At 46.7% G+C, this 18,021-nt stretch overlaps 1 protein-coding gene across 1 annotated transcript; it reads left to right on the top strand.

Moving 5' to 3' along the window:
- The first annotated feature begins 4,977 nt into the window (after window positions 1-4,977).
- LOC119379386 (uncharacterized) lies at window positions 4,978-8,881 on the top strand. Its single transcript, XM_049411966.1, has 4 exons — window positions 4,978-7,246; window positions 7,308-7,454; window positions 7,529-7,969; window positions 8,054-8,881. Exons 1-4 carry the CDS (start codon window positions 5,405-5,407, stop codon window positions 8,813-8,815), a joined length of 3,192 nt encoding a protein of 1,063 aa, XP_049267923.1. The 5' UTR covers window positions 4,978-5,404; the 3' UTR covers window positions 8,816-8,881.
- Window positions 8,882-18,021: the final 9,140 nt, after the last annotated feature.

Below are 18,021 nucleotides of genomic sequence, written 5' to 3'. Positions count from 1 at the left end.
GTAACCGATCCGTTATACGTATAGCCACTGCCTTACGCAAACCACGCCCAAATGTCTGGGAAGCTTCGAGATTATTGTAGAATCTTCTTATAGGCTTGACGTGGCCGCGTTAGTTCCAGAATAAACTCAACTGTTCGCTTTGCGCGGTCCGGCCTATAAGAAGATACTAAAATAATCTGGAAGCTTCCCAGAAATTTGGGCGCGGTCTGTGAAGGGCAGTGGCTATACGTGTAATGATGATGATATGTGTTGTTTTGTGGCGCAAGGGCCAATGATGGCCAAAGAGCGCCAAGCTATACGTGTAATGGATCGGTTACATAGAAATAGAAAATGGAGTGCACATGAGTATATGCTAGGTGAGAAATGCAGTTGGGGCGGATTTCTCACATAGATTATCGCTGTAAGCGCAGAGCAGAGAATCGCTGTTCTATTTATACTACAGAATAGTCGCCAAGGTGAGTCAAACACTGTTGACATTGCCTGACTAAGCAAGAAAATATGGAGTGGAAAGATGGAAGCAGGTCTTGAACTAAGCAAACATTTCGTTCGTAAGCTATTTCTTACCATCTAACGACCACCTTCGCTGATATCAGGATACGCTGAAGGCCTCATTTACGAATAATTCGCTTCGAGGTGGTTTTTCTGAGCACGGGCCATTTGGTATACGCAACATGTAAAATGAAAGATTATTGGGGCAGGCGTCTTTACTCTTGTGGGTATAAATTATCGAGTGGATGGTGGTTATGATTGCTGATGTATTTGAAAGAGAGAGAAAAAGAAAACTAGATTAAACAGAGGGAGAAGAAGAGCACGGAAGCTGACCTGATTGAGCTACTCTGGAGAGCTGAACGCCATCCTCAAAGCCCAATCGCTACACTATTCATACAGGGGTTGACCGAAACTTGAGCCAATGAAAGAGCACAAAACCAAGTTCTGGAAAAAGTGCTCGAAACAAACATAGCAAATAGCAAATTCACGATGAAGAAGGAAACCGAAGAAATAAACGTGGTGTGGTGACATTTCACTGAAAGCGGACGCCATGTATAGCAGACATCGAATGAGCAGGATTTGCCACACGGGCTTTGTATTACGCTCAACTTTACTAGTAATGAGGCTAAGGTGAAATGGCATCAACCACTTACCGTCGTTTAAGAAGGATAGCCGTTTTTATCCTGTATGTTCTATAGTGGCATGCATTTAACACACAACAAATATGCCGAAGTAAAACAGACAATTACGTGGGCAATAAGCACCGGATGTGTGATAAAAAAGCATGCGTAATTTCGAGGCGCGGAATGCACGACACTTTTGGTCTCGCTTGTCGTTTGATAAGGCATGCAACGCAAAAACCTTTCCGCAATAAAAAGGCGCTGCGCGAAAGTGAAGAGAAAATTGAAGGGTTCCGAACAGCGCTCTAAAACAACTGCGCCGAGAGAAAATACAACAGCGGTTCCTTTGCTTACATTTCACGGTAACCGTATTTCGCAAGAGCGCATTTTACTGATGCGCATAGTACGCTCCTTCTGAGTCCAAGTACGGACACGGGGTGTTTTCGCTTTCTTTTTAATGGACTTGTTTACCTTTGCCGCGATACTTGCAGGCACGTTAAAGCTTTTTTCTTGCTATCTCAATAAAAATCCCTATTTCCAAAAATGTTTGGCACACTGCCAAACCACAGAAGAAATTACGAATAAAATCGTGTTGCAAAAAAAGGCGGAAGGCGTGCTCCATATTCAGCATAACTCTCTTTCGTGCGCCTTATGCAAATCTATCGTTTCCATACCACAGGAACATTCGTTATGCAAAGTCGACTAGAGTGCGCGTTTCTTTCTCTTTCGACCGTAAAGCGTCTAATATCGTTATTTTAGAACCCGCAGTTTCATCTGATATGCCCTACACGCGGCATAATTACGCACAGTGAGAATCTGCAATGCTAGTTGCTACAAGAGAATAAGCGCACGTGAACTGCAGAATCGAAATTAGTTCCCACGAGTGCACCTTTTCGGCGAACGTATTCTAATGTTTGTGACTGCACATGCTTGCTTCGGCAGTCTTTTCCTCGTGCAGGCGCCTGCACCACGATGGTGCCATGTGAATCCCCTTATCTCAACTAATGATGGTAAATTCTGACTATTTTTGAGGAGGGATTTACACGCATACACTTAATGATGTCATCGATTTCATTCACCTTTCCTGTAGGCGGGCACAAATACTCCAAAGCCAACTACGTCAGTGAAATCTGCAACTCAACACGTCGACACATGCCGCTAAAGGGTGCATCATGCCGCTAAAGGGTGCATGTGTCGAGCGAGCGAAGATGCCACATCTCAACTGTTTTGCAATGGCCGTACTTTGCCTTTACGCCCTCGTCGTCACCTCATAACGATTTCTCGGCCTTTCTGTGCTGCCAAAAGCACGATATAATTATGAGGCACGCCGTGGAGGGGTCCGGATAATTTCGACCACCTGGAGTTTAACGTGCACTGTCATGGCACAGGACAGGGACCTCTACCATTTCGCCTCCACCAAAATGCGACCACCGCTTCCGGGATCGAGCCCAGGTCTTTCGGGTCAGCAGCCGAGCACACTAACCACAGCGCCACCGTGGCGGCCGCTGTTATTAGGTCAATCCCATATCACAAAATTCTCACTCTCGTCATACGGCCGAGAAGAAGAAAACATCGTCCACTACCACTGCCATGGTCCTACGGATCAAACTGAGGTAATGTACAGTTCCGAACCGTATAAGGAAAATTCTGCACCACCGTGATATATTCTAAGGTTTTACGTGCTGAGACCACGACATGACACTCCGGATTAATGTCGACCGTTCTTTAGCGGGCACCTAAATCTAAGCACAGGGGTGTTATTGCCCCCATCGCAACGCAGCTCGCGTTTTTGAGCTTAGCAGCGAGACACTATTTGCTAAGCTTCCGTGGCGGCCGTCCTCCGTTGTGGTGCTCTTAAGGCATTGAGCACAAACACAATTTTGTATATGCATAGCCCATGCTCGAATCTGTATGAAGCCTTTTAGAAAGAGTGAGAAAGAAAGCAGAAGAGTGATGCAGTTTGCTGCCCTATATGAGGGCTACACATGTAACGAAACGGAGCATGTGCAAGCAAAGATAACGCTGGTCACAGCATCAGGAGGAGTGGGGACTGCAGAAAGGAACCTCGTACAATGTGCCATTTCCATGCTTCAGCTGGAGGAATCCAACAGAAAATAAAGTGCGAAATAATATAAATAATAATAACGTCAAGGAAGACGATGATGCTTTTGTTTTTCTTCAGAGTATTACCGAAAGCGCTCGAAAGATCTTGCCAGGGCCAGAAGGCCGCTCTGCAAAGCAATGCACGTAGAATTTGACCTCAAGACACCTCCTGAATTGCAATGACCACGTCAACAGAACCCTTGAACGACAGCGGGGCAGCGATGGGGGGCGGGAATCAAACTTCAACCCACCCCCTCCTCTGTTGGTGAGCCACCGGCTTGTTAGTACTAGGGTCGCTCATAGAGGTCTCTTGTCTGTAAAAACCGCGGTGCCATATATAGTGCATTAGTAACCTTCCGCTACGACGCCTTATGAGGTGGTATTCGACGACAGGCAATTCTCAAAAGCTTTTGACAAGTGGCAACGAATGTCATACAGCTACATGTGGTAACTTTCACTGTGTGCAACGTGAGATTCCGTGCTATGTTTATGCGGAGCATAGGTCGCAAATTTCATGTCACAGAATGCCCATGTTAATTTACTGTGTAAGGTTATTCAAACAAACTGATGCTTGTGTTTCGAAAGAAAGGCAATCTTTTTCTAAGGAATATGGGTAGGAACATGTACATGTAAAGGGACCTACGACTTTTCCGCGGCACATGGCTATGTTGAGAGAAAAAGAGGTGCGAGAAACAGATCAAACATTTAAATGGGCGGCTGCCGCGTTACGAACGACCGCACTTGAATGGGTTCACGTTATGCCACGGAGACCCCGTGTCATTGCATCTGAGATCGATGCAGCGTTAACTACGTAGTTCCGGTTTCCTCGACGGTTTCTAAAGACGTTGCTGTTTAAGTAAATTAAAAGACCGTTGGCGAAAAACTCGCAGTGCAATTCCCAGCGCCGTAAGGGTAATTCAGGTAATTCAAAGCAATTCAGTAATTGATAATGGCTAGCCGCTTCTCAAATTGGGAACAAAATAAATTCCAACACCGGTTCGTTTTCAAGGTTTACATGTAAGACATTGCGGCGTTTTTCCTCAAACAGCTGAGTCCTCCTTGAGTGAAACTAAGAAAAACCAGTTGTTTCGTACTGACAATATGGCCGGGCGTGCTCCAACACATTTTGGCAGTGTGCTCCTGTCACCAAAATACTTCAAACTTATATTCCGGGTAAAATCTATATAGCACACTATCGTCGGTATTCAAGCGTAAAATTTCGATTTGGCTCTTATAGACTAGAACATATCATTTGGGCTTGAATTAGCTACGCAAGAGTAATCTATCTATCTATCTATCTATCTATCTATCTATCTATCTATCTATCTATCTATCTATCTATCTATCTATCTATCTATCTATCTATCTATCTATCTATCTATCTATCTATCTATCTATCTATCTATCTATCTATCTATCTATCTATCTATCTATCTATCTATCTATCTATCTATCTATCTATCTAGCCGCCTGCATCTGGGTGCTCTCGTGATCGCCTCCTTAAAACACTAAAGGCAAATATTAAGTCGACGTTGATTGTTGAAATAGCGGTCCAGAAACCTCGTAGTGCTACTTTTGTGCCAAGGAAGTGCTTATTTTGAAATAAAATCACGTTTTAGTGGTCCGCATCGCGTTAGCGCACTTCAAATCCCCCACCTGAAATCAGTCTTTCACACGTCACTGCTGCCGTGCCCAACGTTGCCTGCATTTACTGCGCGGCGGCGTGCAATGGCGGCGTGCGCCATTCGGGCATCCATTCGAGCCATTCGTGCGCCATTCGAGCCAACGTTACTAGATACCTTTTTCAGTTTGCAAACTGGGGCGCCGCGGGTGTCACCCTTCCCTGTACCGCCGAGAGGCGGCGCACTCGTCGCTTTTTGACTGGTCTGACGGCCGGCGAAGCGTGCCTCTGGCCATTTGTTCCCGACGCTGCTGCTACAGCAGGTGTGAGTTGGGTGCTTCTTTGTTGCGTGCAAGTGTGTTCCGTAGCCATCGCTGTCCCTGTGAGTCCCAGCGAGATCCAAATCGACGCAGCTCGCTCAGTGTGTGCTCCCGTTGCAACTTACTACGGTTACCGTGCCCCACGTGGTGACCGGCTTGGCGCCGGCGCGTCAGCGCTGATGTGATCTTGTGCCGGGTGCGAGCTACATCTCCCATATGTGTCATGTGACGGTTGTTAAATGTGATAAAACATGCCTCGCTGCTTTGTGACTGGCTGCCGAAGCGGCTATGATTCAACGAGATCCGCGGACGAAAAAAGACATTTTTTCAAGCCGCCCACTGACGACGTGCGCCTTCAAGAGTGGCAACGCGCAATACCCAGATTAGACAAGGAGCTGTCACGCTCTTGTGCTGTTTGTGACCTGCACTTTCAGGAGGACGATATTGTGAAGGACTACGTGCACAAAGTTCATGGTGACGTTGTTGTCATACCACGTGGTAAGTGGGCTCTTAAGGAAGATGCTGTGCCGCGCATTTTTCCCAATTGCCCCAAGTACTTGTCGAAGCCAGCGCGAAAACGCAAGGCCCCAACAGTGCGTACACCTACTCGGCCTAAGCGCAAAAAAGATAAAACGGACACTGACCAAGAAGCTGCGACACCGGACTTCGGCGTCCCTAACGATAGCAGTGCTGGCAGTGAAAACAGTGTTACGCTAGAGAACAACACACAGCTCTTCAGCGAGTTGTCTGACATAGCAGCAGCAGGCCAACGGATCCAGGGTTGGTCGCTCGAGGTTGTTGGCACTACAATCGTGTTGTACAAGCTGGCAATGCGAGAAGAAATTCCAGAGATCGACAGGGCTGTGGTAGTGTCGAAACGCCTGACCTTGTCTGTCAGTGCCAAGGGGCAACTTGTTACATCAGCTGTGTATAGTACTGGTGCGGGAATTGAATTGAAATCGTGCGATGATTTAAAGTGCCTACTTTCACGCATTGAAAGGCTGAACATTTGTGAAGGTTGCCCTGCTTATAATTACCCGCACGTCTTGTCATCATCTGTGGCCGTTAAAAATGGCGAAACATGGCATCGCAAATCGTGCACAGTTCTATGTCTGACAGCAGTATGTCAGGAATGCAGCAGTCTGTCCAAGTTGTTTTCACGGCGGCGCAAGACAAGCAACAGCTTGCAATCTAAGAGTACCAAAGTGAAGTCTCTGCGTCGAAGGGCAATACGAGCGACGATTCAGAGAGAAAAGTTGAAGAAAGAGATAGCCACCGTGAAAAAACAACTCAAGAATGTTACAGAGGAGAGGATGGAACGTGCACTTGACATTCTTCCAGCCAAACAGCAGCTGGCTTTCAAGAATGCTTTTCAGGTAGCAAAGGCAAAGGCAAAAAATGGGAAGCGATACACAGAAGAATGGCTGATGACATGCCTTCTGCTGCAGATTTCCAGTCCTAAAGCTTACAAGCTGTTATCTGATATGCAGGTTTTGCCTCTTCCTACAAGAGCACGCCTTCGTCAGATTATTAGTGGCATTCCCTGCAGATATGGCTTTAATGAGGTATCGCTGAAGAGCATCCAAGAGCATTTTCAGAAGAAGAGCCATCTTCAAAGGTGCGGTGTTCTGTTGCTTGATGAGGTAAAGCTCAAGCAATCTGTTGCTTTCAACAAAACATCATATAAGATGGATGGCTTCGTTGACTATGGCGACGTGACAAATGTCACCACTGACCAACTCGCTGACCACGCACTCGTGTTCATGTTTGTTCCACTATTTGAGAGCTGGGTTCAACCCATAGCGTCCTTTGCCACAAAAGGTGCTGCACCTGGACGGATCCTTGCACAGCTCCTTTTGAGTGCCGTGTTGCAGCTTCACAAACATAGTGCTTCAGTGCTTGTGGTTGTAAGCGATGGAGCTGGTAATAACCGCTCAATGTGGACAAACCTGGGTATATCGGGAGACATGATGTCACCATGCAACAGCATCGAGCATCCTTGGGAACCCTCACAGAAGATCTTCTTTATCTGTGACGTCCCGCACATAGTCAAGTGCATCAGAAATCACCTGAAAAAGCACACCTATGGAATGGTAAGAGTAAATCTGTGCATTTAGTTGCAACCAAATACTAAAAACGTTCTGTTTTTTTCAGGCTGGGGATCATCAGATAAATTTCGCACATTATGTTGCCCTGTACGAAGCTGAGAAGAGCAAACATACAAGAGTCGTGCCAAAACTGACAAAAGCACATGTTGCCCCAGACAACCTTCAGAAGATGAGTGTCCGACTTGCTACACAGGTGGTACCTTTAAAGACAGCGTAGGCTTGTTTGGGTTATTTTTCAACTAACTTATCAATCCACTTTTTTTACAGCTGTTCAGCCGCGGAACGGCTATTGGCATCCGAATATACAGAAAAGCCGGTACTGAAGGCCTGAGGGGCTCTGAGGGAACCGAAGTATTCACCAGACTCCTGAATGACCTGTTCGATGCTTTGAACATAAAGCTACCCGAAAGAGGAATCAAACGCCACTCAAAGGAAATACAGGCAAGTTCTGGTTCATCTTCATACGTGTTGATGCTTATAGTGTGCGGATATTTTACCTCATTCGTTCAGGTCATCAAGGACTTCTTGGAAATGCTGAATTCCACAGAAAAGAACTCCGTGGAGCAAGGTCTCAAGCTCTTTGCATCGCAACAAACCACTCAATCTCTGCGTGTTACCTTGATGTCAACGCTTGAAGTCATCGAGTTCTTGCTGGATGAGGGCGCACACTATGTTTTGACAGCAAAATTGAACCAGGATCCCTTGGAGGTGAGCATGTGATTGCTGGTGCTTTGAGTGTTGTGCTATAAGTAATGAAGTTGGTTGTAGTTTAACAAACTTCCTGTTTTCCAGCGCCACTTCGGACTTGTTCGGTCATTCGGAGGAGATGAATCTCACCCTACCGTGGTCAACTTTACTCAGATCTTCCGCCTTCTCAGTTTGTACACACCTATAAAGACCGCAATGCGCGGCAGTGTGCAAGGTGTACCAGGGAATGTGCTTGCCAGCGTACAGGACACATTGCGGACAACAAGAGAAGTTCAGCGCACCAAACATGCTTGCTTGCGGGAATTTATAGAGAAAAAACTGCTAAGAATTGTATGTGAAACATCCGGAGAGTCTGGAGAGCAGATTGACGACCACTCTTACTTCAAAGGAGAAGTGGACGACGCTATTGTGTACTACATGAGTGGATATGTAGTGTACAAATTTCAAAAGCATACAGCATGCCTTCTGTGCTTAGAAGATATAAGCAGTGCAGAGCCCGTAGTTGGCTCTGATGCATATCTGACGACTTATAGAAGTTTCAAGGAAGGCTGCATGAAGCATCCAACAGCTAAAATGTTAAGTGTAATGAGAGTTGTGAATGATGTTGTTTCTTCAACATTAGATCAGGCTGGTGCTTGTGAAACCATCTTCTGGAAAGTGCTGGAAGAGCTTGAAAAGTGCAGCATTGCTCGTTTGGGCTGTTCAGAGCATGTAACAACATTCACTTGCCAAATATTGAACTTTGTCATTGTGACGAGAATGCATTTCTTCTCCAGGGATTTCAACCACAAGTTAGAAAGCAAGGAAAAGGTGGCTGTAGCGAACAAAAAAGCACGTCTCCTGTAACTCTGGCTCTTGCCCTTGAAAAAAAAAAAGTGGCTTTCAGTTTGTCGCAGCGTTCAATAAATTGTGTTTAATTCCACTTTTTCTGTTCTCGATATCTTTCGCATTTTATAGCCTTAAAAAAGGCAAGCTTTTATTCAAGTAGTTCGGTATCCATCTTTGGAAAAAATATTCGAATCGTAGGAATGAGTGATCTGGAAAGAACGAGTGGTTCTGGGCTTTACACTTCATCACCGGCGGCATCAGATCGCTGCGTTGTGTGGCTCATCGTATCAGAATATCTAAGGTTCTACGGGCCAAAACCACGATATGATTGTGAGGCACGTCGTAGTGAAAGGCTTCGGAAATTTCGTTCAACTGGGGTTGCCCTAACCTGCACCTGAATCGAAGTGCATAGCCCTCTAGCATTTAGCCTTAATGCTATGGCCCACTGTAAACAATTTTTTAACATATATAATAGAATTTTAAAGAACAGGAACGCAATAGAGCTGAATGAACAGAAGTCCCGCAAGATTCAGGCACCGCACTCGCGTCTCTGCCGTGTGGCACCGGCTCAATTGCTGCTTTATTTGAGCTCTTGTAACTACCTTCGCTCACTATCTAGGAAAATAACTCCCCTTACAAAATATTAACTGCGTAAATGCCGTTTAACACTGTGCGCAGGCTCTGTTACGATGCGGCGACCGGTCCAAAGGCGTCGGAAGCGCCATCTAGGGAGCGGGAAACGAAAGGGGCCGCGTTTCGCCGCCGCATTCCGGTGGAGTTTGCAAACTGAAAAAGGTATCTAGTAACGTTGTTGCAAACAGCATACGAGGGAAGATGAGTGCGATGTTCTACCGAACGAATAGCTCCACTGTATCGGCTCCGTAACACTAGCGCCAACGTGTTCGCAGCGCATGTTGTCTGAAGAAAGCGATAAAAAATAAAAGAGGATGGATAAGGGGGTGCAAAGCGAAGGGCAAAGGCGGCATGGTAACGGTAGTCGGCGCACGCTGCCTTGCGAAGCTTGCTTACAGATGCCTGTTGGGGCCTTTGCGTCGATTAAGCCTCGTGTGGCGGCACTGAAGATTTTCCGCGGACGCACGTAGCAGCGCCTGTAGCACTGATTGTTAATGTATATCGTTCTGATCTCAAGCCATAGACGGAGCCTTACACACGTGAACCATTTCTCTCGGTAAATGGCAACGCCGACAAGCAAGTGCTGATCTTTGATGTTCTTTGGCGCGTGCGCCACGTCCTTCTGTCTAAAAATATGCACCAAGAAATTTTGTTAGGCAAGTCTAGCTTATATTGCAGGTAAGGCAACTAAATTTCACGGGGAAATAGAAAGTGAGGTTGAAGAGCGCTTTTGCGTGCGCCGGTCATTTCCGAAGAAAAGCGGAGCGCCGATCTTGCTGATCGCCAGTACGCGTAGGTACTTTCTTTTTCTTCGTCCAGAAAACCAATACATTCGATTAAAATCAGTATTACCTTGCTCCAGGCATTGTCATGGCTGTCTCGATGCCTTGACAGCACACGAAGCACTGGGAAGTCATCGCATAACGAAGACATAAAACCAGCAGCTAGCACCTGAAATGCTGCTATATGCGACTGGTTTCGTTGTCGCGCCCAGCAAAAGATAGCGAATCAAGCTTGCCGGTTTCTCGACAGATGGCGCTCTACACTTTGAATATCCTCCACTACACATAAAACTATGCCTATCGAGAAATATTTCTCCAGCTCCGCTATATAACACGGACTGCTCGTTCTCAAGGACATGAAACCCAAAATCAAAGAAAAAGGATAACTGCTTCGGCCAAAGTGAAAATCTCGTGCTATTTTTTCTCATAACAATCCATAACCATCATTCTATTTTCCTATCCATTGCAGAGCGATGTTCTCGCCCGTTCATTTCCAATTTACCCCATCTTGCACGAGCTGATTCTATTTTATACCTGCGAATTTCTTAATTTCAACGCCGCAACTTCCTCTCGGCCGTCATCGGCTGCGTTTCCAATCCCATTCTGTTGCTCTAACTGGCCACCGGTTATGTTCCATACGCGTTACATGGCCTGTCTAGGCCCAGGCTTTTTTCTCATAATGTGGACATTATTAACCCTCTACTGCATGGACTAGGAGGAAATGATTAAAAAAATATTTGTTTAGTCTTTATCATATAATAGACTAAGAAGAACACATGCGAAAATTTTCAGACTTATTGTGACTGTATTAATGAAGATACAGGTTCGTGCCGAATGTGGCACACCATGCAGATGGGCGAGCGATATTGCTGCCATGGTTGAAAAACAAAATCTCACTAAATGTGATCTGATGTGTTGAATAAAGCGAAGCAATTGTTTCCTGTGTAATTGAACATTTCTCTCAGTGCATCTTACCACCGACATAAATGTGCAAGATGGCCGCTTACACGTTCAAACGTTCGCATGGTGCCGCCTTGCTATACTTTCCAGCCCGAGTTACCAACCACTGACTTGAGGGTGCGGAGTGTGAGCTGCCGAGGAAATCGAAAAAGCTAAATATCAAATTGCATTGGTGAGACCTCACATAATTTTTTTTATGTACCCATGCCGATCATGTCACAAAAAATAGCCGGGTACTGTTGCTGGCACCTTAGACTTTCACGAAGCATCTCAAAACCTACCACCAGAATCGAAAACTTGCACAACAGAGCTGTGCTTCATGATCTCAGAGGCTGCGCTTTGTTCATATTCGTATTGTGCAGCACAGTATAGATGTTAGCATATTGCGCATTTCGTCACTGATATTCATACTGTGCGAAATATGGCACATACCAATTTCCGGCTGTATACCGTAGTGGGAAAAGGAATTGAGAACAGTAATAACGAGCATGAAATTTTAAGGCCACAAGATACGCCAAAATAATTGTTCGTGCTTCTGCAGCGAAAAAAAGGCTGCGAGAAAAAATAACAATCGCTCTTCTTCGCATGCTGAACTTGCGCGTGCACTGCGAAATCTACTTCACGTCTGTTTTTAATACTTTTACAGGGATGACGACATTTTATTTTATATTGAGTGCACATAACTATGAGGAATACTCTGGCAGTGTCACATTCTAAACTGGGCTTCTTGCGCCCGTAATAAAAAATGTTAATCGGTATGCGCCGAACATGGTACGCCATGCAGTAGAGGGTTAATATCTCCCTGTCTGCATCACACGACGTCAAGTCACTAAACTGAAGCGCGATGGTTTTAGGATATGACGACAATCATCGTTCGTACAATCTATTTTTTTAAAACTTCCCTAATGGAGCTTTCGGGAATTTGGCTGAAGCATAATAGGACTCTCATTAGTCTCAAATGCATAAGCGACCCACACATGCTGTTGTCTGTCACTGGTATAAAACCCCTTCATTTATGCCTATTATTAATTACCACCCTTCCGCTTTCATTCTTCTCGTTAGATCCAAACGCTGCTATTTCGCTGCGTCACAAAACCTTAGCCAGGTCACCCGCGACGGACAGCAGACAGATGTTCTTCCCTTTTTTTATTACTCACGATTTCCGCCTATGTCCACGTGACATGTTCTGCCTTCTGCACTTTACTTGTCCTGCTCCCGTGGCAGGGCCTACGCATAAAGCTGGCGTTAAGTTATTTAACGGACATTTAGGACTCTTTATCTCTGCTTTTCTCTTGTGTGCGCGTGTCTTAATTTAGCTGACATCCTCGTTGTAAATATTTCTATCAGGTTCACTTGCGCATTTCATTCTTTTATATTATTTTTTTTATTATTATTTCCTCCCCTCTCTTCTTTAGTCTGGCAATCCCATTCCCCATCTCTACACAGAGTAGCATGCCAGCGGTATCTGTTTTCTAATAAAATCTCTGTTTTTCTAATAAAGAGTCTCTCGCAGAAAAACCTCGCCAAAGTACGCGCTTTTTCAGAAATGCTTATCTAGTTGTTTTTCCCTTTTGCACTGTGTGAAAGCATAATATGAAGAGTAAGAGGAGTGGAGAACGTGTCGTCACACACCTTTGGTTTGCTCACCGTTTGGACGCTTCCAGGGAGGTGAAGAGGAGCCTGCTTGGGGGACGAACTGGTCGGAAGGCATATCCTGCATTTCAGTGAATAACATCCTCTTCTCTAACGTCCTTAGTGGACTCCTACCAGGGATAATGTGCATTACCAAGCCAACGGCATTGTTTATGCGTGTTGTAAGCAAGAAAACATAACGTTCAGCCACGAATTAAACATTCAGTGCCATCTTCCCTAAAAAATCCTGATGAACGGCACAGATAACAAAAAAGATGGCTGATCCCTCCGTCATAGGAATCGGTATAACACGAAGGTGAAACGTGTCTTCCCAGAGGTAGGTGAGCGTTCATTGTGCATTGATATATGATAGCTTGTATAGTATTTATTGGTGTTCGGCAGTTATAGCACCATCCAACACAATGAAGAACGCACGAAACGAACTCAAAAGTACACTCAGGACGAGCGCGAACTGTCACAGTTGTTACATCTTTGTGTTTGAGCAGCGTGCTCGTTTCGCAAACGCGGCCTCTGCAGCGAGCGAAGTGACCTTCGTGCGCTCTTTAATTTGCACGCAACCTTTGCGGTGAACGCACAAGGCGTACAAACCACGAGATAAGCGCGCGCGCACGGGCGACGTCCTGTTGGACAAAGTGCCGGTGGTTAGGTATGAGGCCCGCGCGCACCGCGACGAGCGGGACGACGACCTTTAAAGCGCGCCCTTCGCGTCATCGGGCTGGTGATGAGAACACGCTGAAGTGCCACCGAGCTCTGAATACCGCCAGCGATATGTGTTGTACATAAATAGCTCGTCGTTAATCTGCTGAACAACGTGCGCTCTGTGGCGGAGTTCTTTAGCGCCGCGTGATGTGGAGCGAGGGGTCGTGAGTTCGATTCCCGATGACGGAACTCTTTCTTCTAATTTTTTCTTTGTCGTCTGTTAGTTTACATTTTCAACGTCATATCCGTGACGTAAATACGTCATTGAAGTCTTGGCGGACTCCGGCATGAAACATTTAATTTTTGTGTTAAAAATGAAGTATTATTTCTACAGATTCGCGAACATAAATCAAATACACGTGCCGGAGACAGAACCAACGATAGCAGGATGACGATTACAGCTCAATAGGCATAGGAGTCGCTGGAGCACCCAGTCGCTTCGACAGGGCCACATATGAGGCTACGGGAACCTAGAAATACCGTTGAGGAAGGAAGAAGTACATGCACTTCTTTTTTCGCCGTAGTCGTGGCGCATGCATTCCACATGAAATACGAATTTGCTCAGCAAACCATCCTCGTGCAGTAAGATTATCAGAAATAAAAGATCCGCACTAAATGTACAGCCCTGCGAAGAATACAACAATAACAGTGCGAGGCACGATTCCTTCAAACAGATATTTCGATGTTTTCTGTGTCGACGGGTCTGTAGCTTTATACATCAAAAGGCCTAAAATGCAAGTTGCAAAAGTTGTTCAAATGAGACGTGAATAGAGTGCAGCCATCGGTGATTCAGTCTGTCGCACCAATTGTTTATAATTACCTTACTTGCGGTACCCAAAAATACCGTCTTGGCAAGAACTTTCATCTTTAAATCTTCCAAAATTTTATCCTAAATAGTGCAGTTTCGTTTCCTAATTACATCAAAAGAAATTGCGCAAGTTTTCTCTCGGAAGTTTTACGCGGCTTTACAAGACCTATAAGTACCTTTCGAGCTGTGGAGTAATTTCTGCAGCTGTTCGCTTCAATATTGGTCAGCTTAACTGTTCCCATCCTTTACGGGGCGGCTGCCGCCTTCGGAAACGAAGAGCCATTTTTAGAAACCAAACATGGAGAGGCGCGACGAGTGAAGAATGAAAACCAGATCATTCCATTCCGTTGAAAGCGTCCGGCCCATGGTTTTAGGAGGAGGCGTTTTCGCAGACCCTTGAACCATTATTCGGTCACTCAGTCATGACCAACATCTCTCTCGCTACGAACAGTCGCTTTTCCTGCTACCTTCATTTTCTTAAGACGTTCAAGGCAGCTACACCATTAAGGTAAAGATATGTGCAAAATAAGAACGCACAGCTTGCTATACAGTAATATTACGCTCCCAGAAAAGCGTAACAGCCACCATCCAATGCGGGCACGAACTGAGAAGCAGACAAATTTCTTTTCAGTTTATATTTGACCCATCGGGTTATGGACTTTACGGAATGTTCACTGCCAGTAGAGAAGCCTGTAAGTTGATGCATCACTCAAAAGCCCAATAAAAGCCATGCCCAAGTATGGCTAAAAAACCTTACTTTTGTTGTATTCTCTCGTTGTATTCTGTTATTTCATCTTTGTAGTATAAATACTGCTGAATGTCTTGACGCATGTTGTTATATGAGATCAAGTTGTAGCCTTATGAAATACTCGCAGTGAAAAAAGCAAGCCAATATGATCAGCGCAGAAGATAATGAAGTTAGGGATTGGATATATGTACATAGGCACGCAAAAAATCCCCATTACTACGGGTAAGAACGTATCCGAGGACAGCAGTATTGCAAAGAGCATGGACCTTTTCATCGCTATGAAGAAATCACAGTGCCTGCAGGCAACGTTTAGCAGAGTAAAGCCAGAACTCTCTTGACGCGCCCATTAGACGTTCTCAATCAATTGCCTTGCTCCAATGAAAACGTAACCACTGAAAAGTGATTTGATGTCCTTTCTCAGTTAGGTGGTGTGTAGCGAAGCCTTGGAACTCTGCAGTGGGTTGTCCTTTCCAGCACCTCAACCGAATTGTAAAGACGTTTATTGGCGGGCAGATGGCGATGATGCACGACAGCGACAGTCAAGGCGGAGGCCGACTCTCAGCACGAGCTGCGTACCACCACTGCGGCAACATCCATATCGCGTATCTCCAGCCGAGCGTCGTGTAAATAACGAGCAAGCCGAAGACATGCTTCACCGCGATGTTATTCGACCCTCAAACAGCCCGTGGGCGTGTTCTGTCGTTCTCGTTGCGAAGAAGGACGGCTCTCTGCAGTTCTGTGTGGACTACCGACGGCTCAATAAGATCACCCGTAAGGACGTTTATCCCCTACCTCGAATAGACGACGCCTTGGACAGCCTGCAAGGAGCAGAATTCTTTTCGTCGCTCGATTTGCGCTCAGGGTATTGGAAAGTCCCCACGCCTGATGACGCTTGACCGAAGACAGCGTTTGTCACGCCCGACGGCTTGTACGAATTCAACGTCATGCCGTTTGGGCTGTGTAATGCGCCTGCGACCTTTGAGCGCATGATGGATACCGTTCTGAGCAACTTGAAATGGCACAATTGCCTGTGTCACCTCGACGACGTCGTCATTTTTGCCCCGGACTTCTCCACGCATCTTCAACGCCTGCAGCATGTCTTGATGCCTCTGAGCGACGCCGGGCTACAACTGAATCTGAAGAAGTGTTGACTTGCAGCACAGCAGCTGAAAATACTAGGATACGTCGTGTCCAAGACGGAATTCTCCCCGATCCAGCCAAGCTTCGCTCCGTGACAGAGTTCCCCAAACCTGCGTCCGTCAAAGAACTGCGCAGTTTCGTAGGGCTACGCTCTTACTTTCGGCGCATCATACGAAATTTCGCGACTATCATATCACCGCTGACGAAGCTCCTTGGCAGCAACGGGCCCCTCATTTCGTGGTCGTCACAGTGCGATGGCGCTTACGCAAAGCTCCGTCGTTTGTTGACGTCTCCTCCTATACTACGCCACTACTACCCTACGGCCCCTACAGAGGGACACACGGACGCCAGCGGTGTTGGCCTCGGCGCTGTCCTTGCGCAGCGCGAACCTGGGTTCCCGGAATATGTCGTGGCATATGCAAGTCGTAGGCTTACTAAAGCCGAGACCAATTACACCGTCTCGGAGAAAGAATGCCTGGCAATTATCTGAGACCTTACGAAATTCCGACCTTATTTGTAAGGTCGCCCATTTGATGTTGTCACCGACCATCATGCGCTGTGCTGGTTGTCGTCATTGAAGGATCCCTCAGGCCGTCTCGCCCGTTGGGCACTTCGCCTGCAAGACTACGACATCCGCGTGGTGTACCGCAATGGACGCCAGCATGCTGACGCCGACGCCCTGTCGCGCTCTCCCTCGCCTGCTAACAATGCCCACAGCTCAATGTCTCACCTTGCGGTTTATTCCGTCGACATTTACACCATCGCTACCGAACAGCGCAAGGATTATTGGATTGCTTCACAGATAGAATTGCTGTTTGATTCATCGGCAACACCCGGCATCCAATCGCGCGCTGCTTCGTCAAGCCCACCATTTCGCCGTTCGTGACGACCTCCTCCACCGACGCAATTACAACGGCGACGACCGCCAGCGGCTACTAGTAATACCCCGCAGTCTGCGTTCTGACATATGCGAGTCTTTCCATTCTGATCCGCAGTGTGCGCACTCTGGGGTATCGAAAGCTTACCACAGCATTGGCCAGCGGTACTTTTGGCGAGGGATGTACCGCTATGTGCAGAAGTTCGTTCGCTCCTGCATCAATTGTCAGCGCCGCAAAACATCAACGCACCTGTCGCCGGTATGTCTGAAACCTTTACCTTGCCCTGACCAGCCGTTTGGACGCGTTGGCATCGTTTTTTATGGGTTACTTCCTCTAACGTCGGCTGGTAACCGCTGAGCCATCGTCGCCGTTGACCACCTCACGCGATACGCCGAAACTGCCGCCCTCCCAGCGGCTACAGCGCGCGATGTCACCTCCTTCCTGCTCCATCGATTCGTGCTGCGTCACGATCCACTCCAGGTGCTGCTCAGTGATCGAGGCCATGTCTTCTTGTCGGAAGTCGTCGAAGCCATTCTCAAAGAGTGCAAAGTTGTTCCCGGCAAAACTACTGCTTACTATATACCCACAGACGAATGGCCTGACCGAACGCTTTAACCGTACGCTCGGCGACATGCTCTCCGTGAACGTAGCCGCCCATCACACCAATTGGGATGCCATTCTGCCCTTCGTCACCTACGCTTACAATACCGCCCCTCAGAGCACTACTCGGTTTCCCCTTTTTTCTTATTGTATGGCACTCACCCGTCGCTCACAATAGACAAAATCCTTCCTTACAAGCCGGATCGATCTGAGTGTGTGCCTGTTTCTGCCACAGCCAGGCTTGCTTAAAAGTGTCGCGAGCTTGCCAAGACCTTTACTACACATGACCAAGAGCGGCAGAGGAGCATTCGGGGTGACACAAC

Source organism: Rhipicephalus sanguineus, chromosome 1, assembly GCF_013339695.2.
Source record: "Rhipicephalus sanguineus isolate Rsan-2018 chromosome 1, BIME_Rsan_1.4, whole genome shotgun sequence".
Taxonomy (NCBI): Eukaryota; Metazoa; Arthropoda; class Arachnida; order Ixodida; family Ixodidae; genus Rhipicephalus; species Rhipicephalus sanguineus.
This window is presented reverse-complemented; position numbering and strand designations above follow the sequence as displayed.

Bases quoted from the DNA above. Each gene is read 5' to 3' on its own strand.
- LOC119379386 (XM_049411966.1), top strand. From the start codon at position 5,405: ATGCCTCGCTGCTTTGTGACTGGCTGCCGAAGCGGCTATGATTCAACG. The intron at 7,455-7,528 runs GTGGTACCTTTA...CTTTTTTTACAG, and splicing joins GTGTCCGACTTGCTACACAG to CTGTTCAGCCGCGGAACGGC. The intron at 7,970-8,053 runs GTGAGCATGTGA...CCTGTTTTCCAG, and splicing joins TGAACCAGGATCCCTTGGAG to CGCCACTTCGGACTTGTTCG.